The 18929-nt window shown below is 38.7% G+C and overlaps 1 protein-coding gene across 3 annotated transcripts in view; it reads right to left on the minus strand.

Moving 5' to 3' along the window:
• Positions 1-18929, minus strand: part of FGD4 (FYVE, RhoGEF and PH domain containing 4) — a 183642-nt gene that overhangs the window by 19535 nt on the left and 145178 nt on the right. For 2 of the 3 annotated variants that reach the window (XM_081127011.1, XM_081127012.1), the window contains exons 5-7: positions 6340-6429; positions 2464-2609; positions 1864-2020 (exon numbers count right to left, since the gene is read on the minus strand). In XM_081127011.1, coding sequence (XP_080983137.1) covers positions 1864-2020; positions 2464-2609; positions 6340-6429 — 393 coding nt within the window. Of the gene's footprint in view, positions 1-1863; positions 2021-2463; positions 2610-6339; positions 6430-18929 lie in introns of those variants that run through there. The other variant, XM_081127013.1, reaches the window with a different exon arrangement.

Raw genomic sequence — 18929 nt, forward strand, 5'->3', positions numbered from 1 at the left:
CAACCACTTCAATTAGTCACTGCAAGGGTGTGTGAGGTCACATTATTAAATCATACTCCAGAGATTTTCAAAAGAAGCATCTACTATTTAATGAGCTTCACTAAGAATAACTACATTAAATGACTTTGGACTCAACAGAAACTATTTCATAACAAGGCTACCACAAACGTCATTTCCTTTGAACTTAAAAAAGACTCTACAGAGAAGAATGACAAGATCTGATCATTTTATTATCTGTCAGAAAATTTTAATTTTTCATTAAGTCATGGCATTCTTTTTGCATTAGAAACCAAACTCCCTAACTAGATTTTTATTTTCCCCTGGGTGAAACTGAGTCTATAGCATTTGTTTTCAATAAACTGTTACTATAAGACATGAAAAAGATTACTTGAAAAGATGTGTTCTTGTTTATATTAAACAAAGCATAAATCTCCTTAACATATTTACCCAACTCATACCATGATTAAGGCAAGGGTATAAACGTCGTATTAAGACATGATGTTTGCATTTTAAACAAACGAGAAACCAAAGGTTTCACAGAGAAAGGGTCATTTAATGTGAACTTGGATGAGGGCAGGCTGTGGGTGAAGATGAAATATGTGGGGCATGAAACATGTTCAGTAAAAGGGAACAACTGAGTTTTGTTGGCAAATAATATATTTGTAGGGAAATGGGATGAAGGAGAAACAGTAATCTGGGGTAATCATGTAAAACTGGGTTTAGTATTGTTTCATCTACAGGTTTTCACGCAGGTGAATGATTTCATTAGAGGTCTATTAAGATCAACCTACTGCAATGTGGCTTTAGGAAGATGGGGGGAAACTAGTTTGGAAGTTATTATTGTAGACCAGGAAAAGTAAAAAGAGTCTTAAATTAGCATGGAAGCTGAGGGCTAATGGCTTTGCTTAATAAATATTAATGTTATAAGTTTAGCTATCTCATTTGATTTTCTCTAACACACACGTACACACACACACACATCCAAGAAAATATTACTGATCTCAAAATTTGTAAAGAAACTGTGGCTCAGAAGAGTTAGGAGAGCTTTCTAAGGTCAAATGATTGTGAGCAGCAGACTAGGATTCTAAACTAGGTTAGCTGATTCTCAATCCATCGTTCCTTTCACAACCCCATCAATTCCTCATAGGTATATAGATGACAGACATTGTAGAGACAGATTTCAGATTTGATGAAATAATGACAGCCATCACCACCATCAGGTAGTGAGTATTCTTTGCTAAAGTGTAAATATTGAAAAGGAATTCCCTAGAACACATAAGATGCTAGGGTTGGGGGTTCTGTTGCTCCTCGATACTCTCTCTTGTGTTTCCTCCTCTATATTTGCCTGTGAGATAATATATTCAAGGTGCTTAACCTGGAGCTTGTTGCACAATAATAGTTACTAACAATTTTGACTAGAGAATCAAACAGAAATTACTATGGCATTATTAAAATGCATTATCTAGGTATAATAAAATTTTTAAAAAGTCAGGACATATAAGCAAAGTGACCAAAAAAATCCAGAATAATTGTTTCTAAAATGTCAGGATTTATAGCAATCATTCCTTATATTCATTCCAACATCTCCACCTCTGAACGAAAGTCAGAGAAGCACAGAACTAAATGGGAATTCACTTTGTAATTTACATGGACCATGATAAAACCGCTCTCCTGGTCTCAAAAGCAAATGGAGAATTTACTGCTCAACACATGTATATGCTCAATATTTTAATTTTGCAGAGATGATTTTTGCATAATTCAGAGTTGAATGGAATTTGCCTAGGTGTGTCGGACAGATCTAGAAGACTTTATGATTTGTACAGAAAAACGGATGCACAGCCTTGAACAAAGGAGTCATATTACCTGAATTTCTTCAACCACTGACTTGAACTGGGGAATACGCTCTGTCATGTTTTTAACCAATTCCATTGCGTTATCAAATCCCTTCACATACTCTCCATACATCTTAAGGAATGGTGCCAGTTTCTGAAGGATGTCACCAATTCTAGGGGTAGTTTCCCTGTATAAAATATAGAAACAAGTCATTAAGATTTCTTATAGAATAAATGAATTAACAGGACTTCAAATGATCACTTTTCTACACATACCCTACGCTTATCGAATCCACTTTGCTGTGAGATTGGCAGATAATGAAGGAAGGCGGAGAATTACAGGAAGTTTAGGAATGACATAGTAAGGAGAGGGGCTAAGAAAATCTTGAAGACCCAGGTTACCCCTAATATCTTATCTTCACTAGTTGAAATAGTTTGGAGGGTAGAGATGAAACCCTTTTCAACTAAAATTGAAAAAGTACAACTTCTATTATTGGTCTATAAAATAAAAATTTAGCACAAGTGTTTGGCCACAGCTCTGTGTAACACCAGTATTTCAGTGTAGTGGCTGAATAACACGACATCTAGGATCACCGCCTTAGGCAGAGCATTTGCTCTCTATTCCTCTTACCATTCTTGCATTCGCTTCTCCAGTTCTGGCAACAGGAATTTACTATGGAAGGCATTTATTGATGAAATATTAGAAAAGATTTTATTCACCATCTCTGCTGGAAAGGAGCCTCGATTTGCCTCTTCCAATAGTTTGCAATAAAATACCTGAGTAAGAGAATTGAGCAAAATTACTTCACATTTATTGGCTTGCCCCTGGCACTGGGGTAGGCACACAGCAGGCTCTTCAGTAACTTTTTGCGGAATAAATGAAAAAGTTCGTGGTTTAAGAAATCAATCATTTTTGAACTGTAGGAGTGAGTATGTGCTTTGATTGAGAAGAACCAGGAATTAGAATTAGGAAACCTTGACTCTAATCTAGGCTATGCCTCTTTCTGTGGGATGTTAAGCTTTTTTTTACCAGAGAATTTCCAATGGAGGTTAACAGGATTCACCTTTCCTATCCATAGGTAAAGAGATTAAAAAAAACACCCACCTTTACATACACATCACAATTGTGGTATTTTCCACTCCTGTTTGTGTTCTGAATGACTTATATGTCATTGACTATATATTGCCTTTACTGTCATTTGTTGGCATGAATCTCATTTTTTCTATTAAAACTGTCCACTCCTTGAGAAGGGAAGACATCATGATTTAGTTTCTATAGTATAAAGGTACTTAGTTTCCACAGTAGAAAAGGTGCTTAATAAATAGTTGGTCAGTGGATGAACAAAATAATATTTTAGTTCTCCAATGTTTTCCTGCTTTTTAGTAAAAAATAATGCATAACTTAAAACACTGGTATGAGGATAGAAAGATCTTCTCCTGCACATGATAACAGGTGTCTTAAAGACAATAAAAAAGAATCTGCAGTCTTAGCTATACTCCAGTAGGGCTACTATTCCTATTGCCATTCTGTTAAATGCAGGCAGGCAGAAGGAGGTCTGATCCTTCATAATGTCCAGATGGTTGTTAGTTTTCTAAATTCACCTCCACTGCATTTTCTTGGGAGGCGAAAAGAACACAAAATTATGTCCCTAGAGACTCCAAAAGACAGGATATTGTAGTAATTAAGACTCTAAAATTCTCTAAGGTCAGTAACCATAGCTGAACAAGCTAATGTGGCTGGCAAGAAAAAAAAGGTGTTGGTGGTGGGGTGGGGGGCACAATGCAATTAAAAAAAAGAGACATATCTCCACTATTGGAATACCTAAAAGTCACAGGTCTGTGAGCCCTGCGAGGAAAAAAGTTCTTTCAAAGGCACAAGTGCAGTATAAACTGATTGACTTATAGAGATATTCTTTGAAAAATGAATATTTGAGACTCGAATTCATTATTTCAAAGAACACAGCTTTAATTTGGCCCCTCAGGGCTCACTGTAACAGGGACAGCTTAGGAATCAATAACAGGGAGTGTGCACAGGATGACCTGCTCCCATGAAGTTCCAGTTTTTCAACGGCAGAAGTGGGACAATTTTTCTTACAACTAACACTCAAACATGGCAACTTTCTCTTCTAATAAGAGGAGTCTGTATTAGCAAACAATCTATCATTTATCTTTGTTCTTTTATCATTAAAGCAGGATTAAGAGATCTTAGTTTTCAACAGTTACTTTTAGGATACATTTCAAAACTTTTTCACAGAACTAGAATAAATATTTATATGGAACCACAAAAGACTGCAAATAGCCATAGAAATCTTGAGAAAGAAGAACAAACTTGAAGGAATCACACTACATGATATCAGACTATACTGCAAGGCCATCATAATCAAAACAGCATGGTACTGGCATAAAAATAAACATATAGATCAACGGAACAGAATAGAAAGCCCAGAAATAAATCCACACCTTTATGGTCAATTAATATTTGACAAAGAAGGCAAGGACATACAGTGGGGTAAAGAGGCTATTCAATAAATGGTGCTGGGAAAATTGGACAGAGTCGTGCAAAAAAATAAAACTAGACTACCTTCTCACACCATACACAAGACTAAACTCAAAATGGACAAAGAATTAAATGTTAGACTCAAAACCATAAAAATCCTAGAAGAAAACATAAGCAGTAAAATCTCGGACATTTCTTATAGTAATATTTTTTCTGTTATATCTCCTCTGGCAAGGGAAACAAAAGAAAAAAACAAATGGACTACATCAAACTAAGAAATTTTTGCACAGCAAAGAAAACAATCAACAAAATGAAAAGATAGCCCAGTGAATGGGAGAATATATTAATCAATATATCTGATAAGGGATTAATATCCAACATTTATAGAGAATTTAAAACAACACCAAAAAAAATTTAATAATAATCCAATTTAAAAATGGGAAAAGGACCTGAATAGACACTTCTCCAAAGAGGACATCGAGATGGTTAATAGACATATAAAAGGAGGTTCATCTTCACTAATCATCAAAGAAATACAAATTAAAACCACAATGAGGTATCACCTCACACCTGTCAGAATGTCTACCATCAATAAAACAAGTGTTGGCGAGGGTGTGGACAAAAGGGAGCCCTGGTGCACTGTTGGTAGGAATGCAGACTGGGGCAGCCACTGTGGAAAACAGTATGGAGCTACCTCAAAAAATTAAAAATGGAACTGCCTTATGACCCAGTGATTCTACTTCAGGGAATATATCCAAAGAAACCCCAAACACTAACTTGAAAGGATATATGTTCCCCTGTGTTCACTGCAGTGTTATCTACAATAGCTAAGATTTGGAAGCAGCCCGAGTGCCCATCAGTAGATGAGTAGATAAAAAAGCTGTGGGACATTTACACAGTGGAATACTACTCAGTCATAAAAAAGAAGGAAGTGTTGCCTTTTGTGACAGCATGGGTGGACCTAGAGAGTATTATATACTAAGTGAAATCAGCCAGTCAGAGAAAGATAAATAGCATATGATTTTACTTATATGTGAAATCTAATAATCAAAATAAACTAACAAAATAGAAACAGATTCATAGATACAGAGAACAGACTGATAGCTGTCAGAGGAGAGGGGGATTGGGGGTCTGCGTGAAAACAGTGAAGGATTAAGCAAAAAACACCCACAAAAAACTCTTAGACAAAGACAATAGTCTGGTGATTCCCAGAGGGATAGGGGGGTGGGGGAGGTAGGAGAGGGTAAAGGGGAATAAATGGTGACGGAAGGAGATTTGACTTGGGGTGGTGCACACACAATACAATATACAGATGATGGATTACAGAACTGTACACCTGAGACCTATATAGTTGTCACCAATGTCACTCCAATATATTCAATTAAAAAATAAATAAATACTGGAAAAAACAACTTTCTCTGCAAATGTGCATTTGAAAGGATACTCAAGGCTCTACCATGATGAAAGCACAAAATGTGATAAAGTACACTCACATATTCAACAAATATTAACTGTGCAACATTACACCAGGCACTGTATTAAACGTTTCATACAAGGCTGGACAAGGGAACTCTCAAAATCCCTTCTGGCCCTATGACTGTAGCCACTCAGATCATGCACACAGGGCTGAACAGCAAACGAGCCAAACAGAATCAGTGATATATTCATGTTAGTATCACATCAGCATTACCAATCTATTATTTAGATTGTAATAATAACATGGCATACAGGATCACAATAAATGGTCAAGAAACAGACTAGTGTTTGGAGCTGAAAGACATAAGATACAGGCACTTGTGACTTGTACTGAGAGTCCTTCAGTCTGCTCTTTATGAAGTATAAACCCTTTATATCCAGTGAATTCACTACAAAGCTGGAAATGTTTTAAACTTCCTTTCACTGGCCAAAAATGGTCAGGCCCTTCTTTGTAGTTTCTTAACACTTTAATTATTGAGTTAAAATAATGTATAGTACCAAAAATTTAAATAATTCTGAAAAGGAAAATATTACCTGATCTAAGAGGTCAAGTCGGTTAACGTAAGCTCTTTCTGTAAGCAAAAGTTCGTTGGCTATGTTGTGAAGTTTTTGTTCATTTGTTTCCTACAAATAGAATAGATATTTGCATATTAGGAAATAAAGTTTGGACAATATTTCTCAAGTAATAAACACATTATCAAATGACTCGATTAAAACAGTTTTCTCAAGCTTCTCAGGTACCCAATTCCTTTTAGCCATCAAGGAACATCCAACCAGAAAGGAACAAAATTAGAAACAAGTGATTTGCTAGATGTAAGGTGTAACAACTTTTTTTTTAATAGTTTATTTTTAGAGAGAGAAGGGAGAGAGAAACATCGATGTGAGAGTGCAGTATCAATCGGGGGCCTCCTGCACACTCCTACTGGGGACTGAGCACCCAACTTGGGCATGTGCCCTTGACAGGGAATCAGAGGAAAGCAGCTGGCAACCTTCGGGTTCACAGGATGACACCCAACCAATTGAGCCACACCGGTCAGGGCCTGTAACAACAACTTCTTTGACGGCTATAGCAGTCATTTATCACTATCATCCATCTTTTCCTTGAAACATCTTTTATCTTTTCCAGTTCCCAGACACTATACTTTTCTCGTATTTCTCCCACCTCCTTTGGCCTACTCTTTGGATACCATTTCATCACTCTCTCAAACATCTTCTCTAATTACCAGCTCTATGCACAGAACTGTTTGCCTTTGCAGAAAAACATTTCACTGTGGAAAATTTCAATCATATAGAAAAGTAGAGAAAAGAGTAAAATGAACCTCCATGTGTCCAGCACTAAGATTCAACAATTATCAACTCATTGTTAATCTTGTTTTATCTATGCCTCACCTACCTCCTTTTACCCATATTTTTGTTGTTGTTTAGAGAGACAGAAACATTGATGTGAGAGAGGAACATGGATTGGTTGCCTCTTGCATGCACCCTGACCAGGGATCGAATCCACAACCTGGGTATGTGCCCTGAGATGGAACTGAACCCACTACCTTTTCTTGTACAGGACGGCGCTCCAACTGAACCACACTGCCCAGGGACTTTTACCCATATTTTTAAATTAAATCCACTTTTTTTTTTTTAAAAGGGGAAGTGGGGTATTAGATTTCAGAAGTGAGAATGGGTGATTTACAGGTAGTTGAGGAAGAGGCGAACATACACGGCGGGCAAATTCTATTTAAAAAAATATTTTTATTGATTTTTAGAGAGAGGGAAGGGAGAGGGAGAGAAACATATCAGCTGCTGCCTGCATGCCCCCCACCAGCAATCTCACCTGCAACCTGGGCATGTGGCCTGACTGGGAATCAAACCAGCAACCTTTTCATGCACTGAACATGCCCAACCAACTGAACCATACTCTTCAGGGCTATTATTTCTTCAGTATATATTCACTTAAATATATTTGTAGACCCCAGCTAGTTCCATGAGGATGGGAACAATTTTTCCTTGTTAACAGTTCTACCTCCTGTGTATACTACAATGCTTCAATAAAATATTGACACACAATAAAATACTTTGTTTCACATACCCAACTACTGTTGGACATTTATTACCACTTTGACATGGTGTTAACGTAAAACTAAACTCATCCTTTATGGAAAACATCTATTCTACCACCATCCCCAAACTTGACCATCCTGGCAATGGTGCCATCCCTTTCCAGTTATGTCTTTGGCATCTTGAATTACTTTACACTCAGTTTCCTGCCACAAAATCCAGTCAGCTACCAACTCCTCTCAGGCTATTATGTCTTTAGTATGCATCCTTTAAGTTCTTATCACTGCTACTCTGTTTTGTTCATACTGTATCTCAAGCCCAGGCCAATCAATAGTTGCCAAATGCTCTGATTCCATCGTTTTTTGGCTCTAACCTACCTTGTATACTCTGTATGAGGAATCTTTCTAAAACTCTGCTCTGCCCAGATAATCCTATTTTCCGTAGAAAGAGAAAAGCCTTCCCTCAATGACAGGATAAAACCCAGATTCTGGGTCCCATTCAGGTTGTTCCAGCCTCGTCAAACTTCTCTCTCACTGTATCTTTACAGGCACATTTTCCTCCAAACACACTAATCTACCCACCTTCATCCAGGCATGTCCCTGGCCATCCCCAAACCTTCCTGTTATCCTTTCTGCTGGCAAATGCGCTTGCTGTACCTTTCTAGGTGTTTCAGACTTTCTTTCCTTTTGAGGGCCTGCCGAATGTCCATACCTTGTCTATGGAGCCTTCTTTATCTGAAACCCTTGGTGTTGGTCCTTATTAAAATACATTTATATTTTATACCTAAAACATTTTTTTTTTATTTAGAAAATTCTACCTACTCACTTTGCTGAAATACCCTTTTCACTCTAGGAGAGTATGAAATGTAATAAAGGTTTAGTAAAACTCTAGTACCAAAGCAAACCAGTCTATCTCAAACCAGGGTCTAATTTTAAACTATGTAAAATGCTATTAAGCTGTAGGAATGCATCACGGTATTCAACATATACGGCATCTACTTTATGTTTTATACGCAGCATACTTTCCAGTGTGGAACATGACCAAGTTGCTTCTTATAGCAGTACTGAGATGAGGTAATTTTTATGTGATGTCTTTAGGTAAAATAGCATAATACTATTTAAATACCATTTAAACAATCTGTGGTCTCAGAAATACCTAAATAACAACTATGTAGTCAGCAAATTCCCCAACTAGTCAAGATTTTGATTTAATATAATAAATTCAGGGTAAAGCACTAGCACTGTTACTTACCTGCCTGGTAGGTATCATTCTTAATGATATCCAGACTTGGTTAGTGTATAGACCCCACCGCTACATAGCCTTTCCTTTGGGGAGACTAATCTCACTCCCAGATCAAAAGGGGGGGCGCTGAATGGTGTAATAACAACGGGTACACAGCGATTGGTTCAGGAGCCAAGGAGACAGGAGGAAATGTGCAGGCGGGGGTGGGGGTAGGGGCGGGAAGGGGGGTTTGGAAAAGGAGGCTCCCTGCTCTTAAAGGAAGAACCACGGAAAAAGAGCTCCCTCCTTGCTGCCCCATGTAAATGAGGGTACCTATGTAGGCTTAAATGCCATGAGTGGTCGTTCCATAACCAGAGGTGAAGCCAATAAAGGTTGTTATTGCTGAAGCCAGGTCAAGTATTTGTAGCATCCTGCTTAATATAGAAAACAAATGCCATGAAACACATGCAGTATATTCCAGGAAATTAAATAACTTTCAAGTTTTTTAAACAATTACTACTTATAATGGAAAATACTTAATGAACTAAGAATGTCTTTGAAACTGTGACAAATACACAGTAAATACTTAAGAAATCTATCCACATGTCAGGGGAAGATAAAGTAGTATGTTCTTCCACACAGGAAATACTGATCTGCATCAACACTACAAGTTATTTGTGTTTGTTTTGTTTTTTAAAGCCGGGTTTATTGATATCGTGCACAAGTGATAGTGAAATTGACCCTTTTGGTGTCAAGTTTTAGTTTTGATCATATCACCATCACAATCAAGGTACAGAACACTTCCATCAGATTCATCTTAGGTCTTTGTACTCAGTCCCATTCCTCGCACAGGACCAGTGCCTGGCAATCGATCTCTCCTGTTCCAGAGCGTTGTGTAAATGGAATCACACAGTATGTGCCTTTTGCTTCTCACTTCTTTCATTTATCAAAATGTATTTGAGATACCTCCATGTTTCATTGTTAGTAGTCTGCTCTTTTCAAGCTCCTGGTTTTATAATAATAGTAGCAATGCTTCTTTTTGACTCACACTCTTTTATATGTTCTGATTTTCGTTCTGAAAAATATCTTTTCAAAAATAATCCTGAGGAATTTGTGCTTTAATAAAATAATGTATCTTTTATTTGTCAGAATTCATTAACCAACAGGCCAGCCTGTCAATTATCGCCACGCAATGAAGCCACCCCTGAGGTTTTCTGCATCCTATGGGTTCTTAGGATGCTTATAAACAACAATCTTTTGCTTACTGCAAGTCATAGTTTAGCTGAACATGGCAAATTGTGGGTAACCTGGTAATATTTTGCAAAATCCAGGGGGATACCAGCAGTTATTAGCAAAAGCTATGTTCCTTCCACACAGATGGTCTTCTAACCGCTAGGTCCCTGACCTTGCCAAAAGCAACACAAAGACAAGCAAAAGTAAGCTCGCTGACATGGTTTAATCACTCACGTAGGTTACTAGGGATTTTGTGGTTGAGGCCAGGAAATCACTGACTCATGGGCCTTGTTTTAGGTCAATCGCAACAACAATAATAATATCACTGTAAAACTACCTAATACTTACAACATCTTTATAAAATAGATACCATTACTATTCTCATTTTACAGGCAGCACATACAAACAACAAAATCCCCAGGCTGGAAGAGGCCTGGAAACTTGCCCAAGGTCATGCAGTTAGAAGGCCACTGAATCAGATTCTTATCTTGTATGTGATTTTAAGTAACTATTCACTAATAGTGGGTACTCACTCTAACCCTTCTTTGCAACAAAAAATAAGACTGCATCAAGTGACTGCAAGTGAACAAACTAACAAAATATCAAATATACACTTAAAATTGAAATGTGGTATCTACTACATATTTTAAATTATATGTTAATTATTTTTTCAACAAAAGTTCAACTTAGCCCTGGCTGGTGGGGCTCAGTGGATAGAGCATCAGCCCGTGAACTGAAGGGTCGTGGTTTGATTCCTAGTCAAGTACCTGGGTTGCAGGTTTAATCCCCAGCCCCAGTCCGGGTGCGTGTGGGAGGCAACCAATCGATGTGTCTCTCTTGCATCGATGCTTCTCTCTCTCTCTCTCTCCCCCTCCCTTCTTCCCCCCACTCTCTCTAAAAGTTAAAGGAAAACTTGAGGGTTAACAAAAAAATTCTACTTAAAGCTGACTTTTCAGCATTTTAGTAATAATTATCAGGTATAAAAATCCAGTCATATTTCATGTAATAATATGATAGCTTCCAACTTTAAAAATTAATTTAGTTACTAAAAAACTAGTTTAGTTACTAAAACTCATCTACGAGTACATTTAGGGAGAAATATACGATCCCTCTGCATGCCTGGGGCTCTTATTACTCTATCAGGCTTATGTTTAAATAATGGACAAGATAGTTATAAAATTGTTGATACACTGGGGTTGTAGCATAATTTTTTAAAAATAGAAAGTTAAATAGGTAAAGTTATATAATACTGGTCCTTACCGTTTGCCATTTCAAAAGTATATAACCTCTACTTTGTGCTTAGCACTTTACTAAGAAGTCTAATGATTTGTTCTTGTGGTTCTCTGGAAAACATTAATAATTACACAATATTGATTAAATAAGTAATCCTATTTGATTTTATTAGAAGCTAATACACAAGCTTGACTTTTCAAAATAATGATAAATATTTTATTTTAAAAATATCTTACTTTTGATGTCCCTCTATACGATAGAGGGATTGGGTTTGTCTCCTGACCGGGGCCAGGGATCAAACCTGCAGCCCAGGTACCTGCCCTTGACCAAGGATCAAACTGAGACTCTTCGGTGCACAGGCCGACGCTCTAACCATTGAGCCATAGCTGCCAGGGCCAATTATTTTAAAATGAATCTGATATTGGTGGTATGCGTTATAACTCTTCAATTATGCTTTATAACTCTTCAATACAAGTTCTCATGTGATTTCATTTTAAGCCGAAATAATTTTTTTCTAAAAGCATCGAATCAAATCTACTGAAAGTTATTACAGCCTTTCCCACATATTTATGAGAAGTTATATTAAAAATAGTATGTATATAAATTATCAGGTTTTTATAGGACCAGAATGAATAGTTCTTCGCCCTAGGGAGTTTCTGCCCAAATCTGCTGTCAGTTAATTATATTCTTGACGGAGAAGGAAGATGTAGCTTTGCATAGGTACACACATCTCTGTGGTCCCTGAAGCCCACTAATTCATAATGAGATGAGTCAACTCAGGGAATACACACTTGATTTTGTACCACAAGTCATGAGATGCATCAAAATTTTGGCATCGTTTTTAATGTATTTCCAGAAATCGAAGTCTTCAATGTGGTTCAAAGTCATACAGCTAGTAAGGGACGGAGCCAGAGTCAAACCCAGGTCTGTGAAAACAAAGCTCTTGCTCTGCCACAGCCTTTTAACTAAGAGAACTCCCTCTGGATTTGGGGAACAAGAAAAGGAGAAGGTAAGGGAATAAAACACAGATTTTGCGTTCAATTAAGATCATGTAATAATGCCCTAAGTAAGGTCACGTGGTCTCAGGGAAGCTTTGTAATCAGCAAGAAGTTTATCAGCAGGGTCACAAGACAAAAAAACGGGATTACCCACTAGGACACACAGACCTTACTCCTGCCCTGGTGCTTCACAATATAGTGTCACAAGCATAAACGGGCTATTTTAGCATGATCTTCCAGAAGCCCTGAAAGCAAAGTCTAAACCTGCTTTTGACCGAGCACCAATGGTTTTCCAATCTTACGTCCTCTACACACAGTTGCAGCAGAAACAAACAAAAAAACAAAACACAGGAGAACAGGTGTGTGTGAGAGCTTCTAATCTGAAGGATATAGTGACATCCTTTTGAGATAAGCGGGGGAGAAGGGAGAAACGGAGCTTGCTCTGACAAGGGCCATTTGGTTACTTGCGTCACATCAGACATCTTGGAAGTAAGTGGCAGCAAAGAGAGAATTCTGCTCCTCTTATATTCAACTTAGTATACATAGACTAAGCCATCTTTTGGGGTTTGCAGCAATTACAGATCAGACACCAAGAAGAATTTAACAAATACAATCAATAACTGAATTAACCTGTCCCAAGTCTAGACAGAACATCCAAGAAATTAGGTCATTTATAAATATTTCTGATGATAATTCCCAAGAGTTAAAATCTTGTACATATAAAGAGTGCCTTATGTTGTAACAGGTTATGGTTTTTAGGCAAGAGAAACAAAACATAGGAAACCTAGGTTAAAAAGGAAGAGGTACCCAAACGTATCTTTGTGCATCCCACAGGAGTACCTGTTTAAAATGGAAATGACAGAAGGTGCTAGGATATATACCAGGCAGGATATGTTGAATTCTGGATCTACTGAGGGACATCTCCGGTCACGGGCTTATTCACCTTGACTTACAAATGAGGAAACAGGACTTTATGTTTATTTAACAAACACAAAGCTCTTATTATGTTTCAAGCCACTGTTCTAAGTCCTTTACAACTAGTAAATGGTCTGCTCCTTGTAACAATGTTATGAGGTAGGCATTGTTATCTCCGTTTCACAGATGAGGAAACTGGGTACAGAGAGGTTGAAGTGACCTGCTCAAGGTCATACGGCTGGTAAGTGGCTGAGTTGGGATTCAAACCTCGAGTCTGGCTCTTGAGCCTGTCTTCCTGACTACCAGGTTACAGTGTATTGTTTTCTTTTTCTTTTTGTAAGCACATAATTGTTTTGCTTTTGTATCTGAAAGCCACATACAACAACTGCTGTTTTCCAGATCTGATGTTTCCATTCCTCTCACACCCGCACTAAACTGGATCTATATGTGCATTGTGACCTCCACGCACCTGACTGTCCCATATCTTCTGGTTCATGGCAACACTGTGTCCATTATCCCCTTGTTCTCTTGGCACTGCTGACTAGCTGGTCCTGGCTCACTCCCTCTTCAGGTTTGCTTCTCTTTCTTGAGTTCCAGGCCACTAAGCAATGCTGGAAAGACTGACTGGTCCTATCATCTTTGACTTGGACCCTCAGAGTCATGGTCTCAAATTATCACAAGAGCTAACCTTCTCCACTGTCCTCAAGCTCCAAGCCCCATCCCTTGAGGACATCTCACTGGCCCCTAGGGGCACTTCCCAATCCGACACATCCAGCACCAAGCTTCGGTGTCATCTCTACGCGATGGTCTCTCCATACCTCACTCACTGAGTTCCAGACTCTGCTTGACTTCTCCTCTTCTGCTCACAACAGGGAATTCACCCTCTCAGGCACGCTTCAGAGCCTTAGCTTTATCTTTGAATTCTCCTTTCCCCTCCATCTCATGGTATCTTAAATGATGGTCATTTGTTTATCTCAATCCTCCATCTCAACCATTAGTTTCCTCATTGTGTTCACTGCAGTGCCTTGCCCTCAGTATATGCACAATATAAATTCACTCAATTTAATTCAATTACCCAGATTCCCTGACCTAGTTAGCTGTACTCTCCAAGGCAAGGCCTAGGGTTCCGGGTTAACTAGAGTTCCAAGTTCTAAATGACGACTGTCCCCATAAGCTCACTGATACGCCCATGTGCTCCACCCTCTCAAGCCCGTTGGTTCTCGCATTACTCTCTCTTCTTCTTTTTCTTCTCAGATAATTTGCTGTGTTCCTCTTTTGATTACGTTTGTGCTTCCAGGGTGCAGGCCTGGGCCTTTTTCTGTTCCTACATATTTTATTTTGGAAATATTAATCACGCCCTTGTGTACATCCTCTTACATTCTTCATCGACTTTTCCGAGCTCCAGACTCACACGTCCACTTGCTTAGTCAATACCTCCAAATGGGTGTCTTGTGGGTGTCATAAACACAGTTTTTCGAGGCTAACCTAATCAGCAACTCTACGCCCTGCCCTCCTTCCAAGCACTGTTCCTTTCCTTCCTGTCTGCCCCTCAATTACTTCATTAACATGTTAGGAAATCAAGGTCTGGAGAGTAGTGCTAAGGTGCCATGTCCAAGGTCACCTAGTTGGTAAGTGGTGGAGCTGGGACTTGAACTCTCCTTTTTAATCAAAAGCCTTACTCCTCAATCAATAAACCACAATGTCTCCAGAATATTCCATTTCTGTTTTAGAAATCTTCAGCTGGACATCCCAGAAGCCCTTCAAATTCTATATGTGTAAATCCAATTTATTTTTTGCCCCCCCCCACCCAATATGTTGTTCATTTCCTTGTCGTGTAATAATGGTACACCATCTGCCACTCATCCAAGCCAGGATCCAGTCACCGGATCCTCAGAAGTCTCTCTTCCTGGTCCTAAGCCTCTGCTGCAGCAAGGCCACATCCTCTCACACCTGGACTCCTGAAGTTGTTTATTAAGTACACTGCTCCGTCTGTTTTTCCTTTAATCTGACTCATCCTTCTAAAACCCACAGGTGTAAGATCATGTCACTTCCATGCTTTAATTGTCTCTGAGGCAGATAGCACTAGGCTTACGGAAAGTTTGAAATAACGTGTGTGTGGAGGGGGAGAACCTATGCTTCGTCCAACAAAACAGGATGTAGAATGGCCATACTTTATGCTAGTGAATATGGTTTTAAAAAAATTGGCTCAGGAAAACAAGGTGGAATGTTAAACATCAAAGCAGCTCTCTCTGGGTGGTAGAACTATGGATGCTTTTTGTGTTTTCTATGCTTTGCTGAATTTTCTTGACTTCCTATGAGAATTATTAATTTTTACTCAGACTTTCAAAAATCTTTTTAAAAGTCTTCATTGTTCTCAGTCAGGGGGAGAAAATACAACATAGGCAATGCAAACCCATTGCAATTTATCCTTAGCTTACATTTTCTTTTGAAGCCCCTCAGTCTATCCTCACACTCATTTCTCTAGTCCTCTGGTCTCTTACTATGAGGTCAGAAATACCCCAAATATGGCATCTACTCTTTTGCCTCTACTCATTCCTCCCACTTTCCTTCTGCCTAGAAGCACTCGTAACCTCCTTCCCGTCTATTCTGGACCACTCAGCAACCTCCCACTCTTTCATCAAACCCAATTCAATTGCTTCTCTACAGCCTGCCCCCCATCAGCCATCCTCCAGGCACCCTTGTTTCCTCAGCTGTGTTTCTGAAGCACGCATTCCCCATATTATGGTGATTTCCTGGTGTTTTCTCTCCACTCAGCAGACGGAGGTTTTGTGGGCGGGACTTGTCTCATTCATTTCTTTTAGCACCTGGAGAGTGTACCTGGCACACTGAATTTTCAGATTGCACAATAGGTGGTATTTTCAGGTACAGACTCTCCGAAGTTCATTTCTTCTCATTTCTTTCTCATACCTTTCCAACATACTAAACAAAGTTGCCACAAAACAAAGTTGTTTCTGAGTTCACCATTCAGTTGTAAGCGAGTAAAGAAAAGCCATCCTCTAGAATTTTATGAACTATCCACATGGTTAGTGGGCAACTTTTCTGTTATCCTGCACATTGTTTTAATACTCCTATGACTGTAGTTGGAGCTCTCACTGTACCAATAGCAACAACAAAAGACCAATCTGTCAAGATGGATAATTTCTTGGTAGCACTTTCACTTGCCTGGAATTACAGCTGGTTTGGCAAGAGAAGAAATAGCTAAGGAGTGACTTACTATGTCTTCAAATCTAACTAGACCTCAACAGTTGTCCTCCTTAGTTTTTAAGAAGTGAACTGATAGAAATTTAAAGCTTTACCAAAACAAAAGCAAAAACAAAGCCTGTTGACCATCATAAGAAATGGATAACCAAGGTGAGGATTGTCCTATCTCCCAGAAGACTTTGATACCTCACGTTATATCCTGTAAAATTAATCACCAATTTTAAGAATTAGAATTAAACTCAGTGGGGAGAACTTGACAGAAAAAGAGGAAACATGAGCTGATCTGAATTAAAGCAATGGTTTTCTATTCATAATTTACTTCTGAATTTCATTGGGTCATTCTTTTCCCTAGGAGATGATTATCTTCTTAATTTTAATTTGAGTATGTTCAAAAGTTATAAGCCTCAGGCTCATGTAGTAATATAATAAATAAGATGATAATTAAGAAACCAGAAATAACTCGGAAATAAACATTGACATGTTTAAAAATAGTTTTAAAATGTTTCTATAAATCTCCATTTTGTGGTTGGCCACTTCCTTCTTCATCTATCCCCTACTTGATTATGTAATTTCTTTCATTTTTGGTGAAAGGAAAGATTACCTTTAAAAAATGTTATTTCTAGAGAATGACGTAACCAGCACGGGACATAGGCTATTCCTGGCTTCACTCCCCCACCACCAAGAATGACTACCAACTATTTAAGAACAAGAAACCACTGAGAGAATCCTAGTACACAGAGTGAGGCTGAGGCACCCCCACACCACTGGGACCAAGATGGGCTGCACCAGAAGGGTGGCATGGCCCTACTGAGCTAGCCTGTCAGGTGCCTTTGGTTCCACTGAGAGACACACCATCTGCCACCACCTTCAACAATGATTCCCAAACAAATGGAGAAGAAAGGAGCAGGAGGAAGAGGAGGAACGGCAGGAGACTGTGGCGCATGCAATAAAGCTGCCCATCGGGTGGGGTCTAGGGTCTGGCCTGATGCCAGATTAGCTCTAGTCATGGAGCCAAAGCCAGACAATAGCAACTACCTCCTCCCTTTTCCCGTTAGGTGATGAACTGAGGACAATGCCATTCACTCAGCGTGACTATTGATACATGTTCGGAAAGAAGTCTTTGATACAAAAGTAAAAGCCAACAATCCTAGGGCAAGTTATATTTTAAAGAAGTTTTGGCCTAGGACTGGATTTTAAAAAGGGAGAACTTGCTTATACACAGTTAATTTATTTGCAAAAATTCCATTCCTTCCGGGGGGGGGGGGGTAGTGGAGAAAGGCAAAAAGGCAAAAAAATCAGAGACTTTGGGGGCGTGAGGTTACTTATATTGAGGAAAATATATAAATCTATTTTGATACTACATTTTATGAGGTAGGAAATCATCCCTGTGGATATTTTAACTCTACATAATAATATTATTCTGACTTAAAAAAAACAAAACTGTTTCTCTTATAGTCTTGATAAAACTGGTATTATTAGAGGTTTAATACATTGCTACTTTGAGCTTATGTTACTACTAACAGAGATTTGTTATTTATTTAAGCTTTAGTCTTAAAAAGCTTATATCTACACACATTTATATTTGAAATTATAGAGGAAAACAATAAATCTCAGAAAAATCTACCAGTATAACACATTAAAGTATGTCTCTGGATATTAAAAGGCTCATGAGCCCTGGCCAGGTGGCTCAGTTGGTTGGAGTGTCATCCTGTGCACCAAAAGGTTGCGGGTTTGATTCTAGCCAGGGCACATACCTAGGTTGTGGGTTTGATCCCCGGTCAGGGTGCACGTGGGAGGCAACCCCTTGATGTTTCTTTCTCTCTCTGTCTCTCTCAATCTCTCTCTCTCTCTAACACCCCCCCCCCCCAAAAAAATAAAGATATCCTCGGGTGAGGATTTTAAAAAAGGCTCATGCAAACTAAAGAGACATTTACATTTACATGGCATATTCCATGAATGCAGCATTCCACATCAGTGCACATCTACTAAAACTTACCCACCAAAGCCTACAAATCTGAGAAAAGGTGACCATTTTTCACGACATTTATTCCAAAATGTACTGACTCATTTACCTGAGTCTCCTAATATAATTTAAGATATTTATGATAACCCAGATTTGTCATGCCAAACAGAAATTCTAATACTATTACAAGGCCCCACTCCCCCCCAGTCTCCTCAAGTAAGCATGCCTGTGCAAGCAGCACACGTGTGCACACGATATTCCTTTGCCTCTAACTTCCCTGGAACTTAGGG

This window comes from Miniopterus schreibersii, assembly GCF_964146895.1.
Source record: "Miniopterus schreibersii genome assembly, chromosome: 2".
In the NCBI taxonomy this organism is placed as follows: Eukaryota; Metazoa; Chordata; class Mammalia; order Chiroptera; family Miniopteridae; genus Miniopterus; species Miniopterus schreibersii.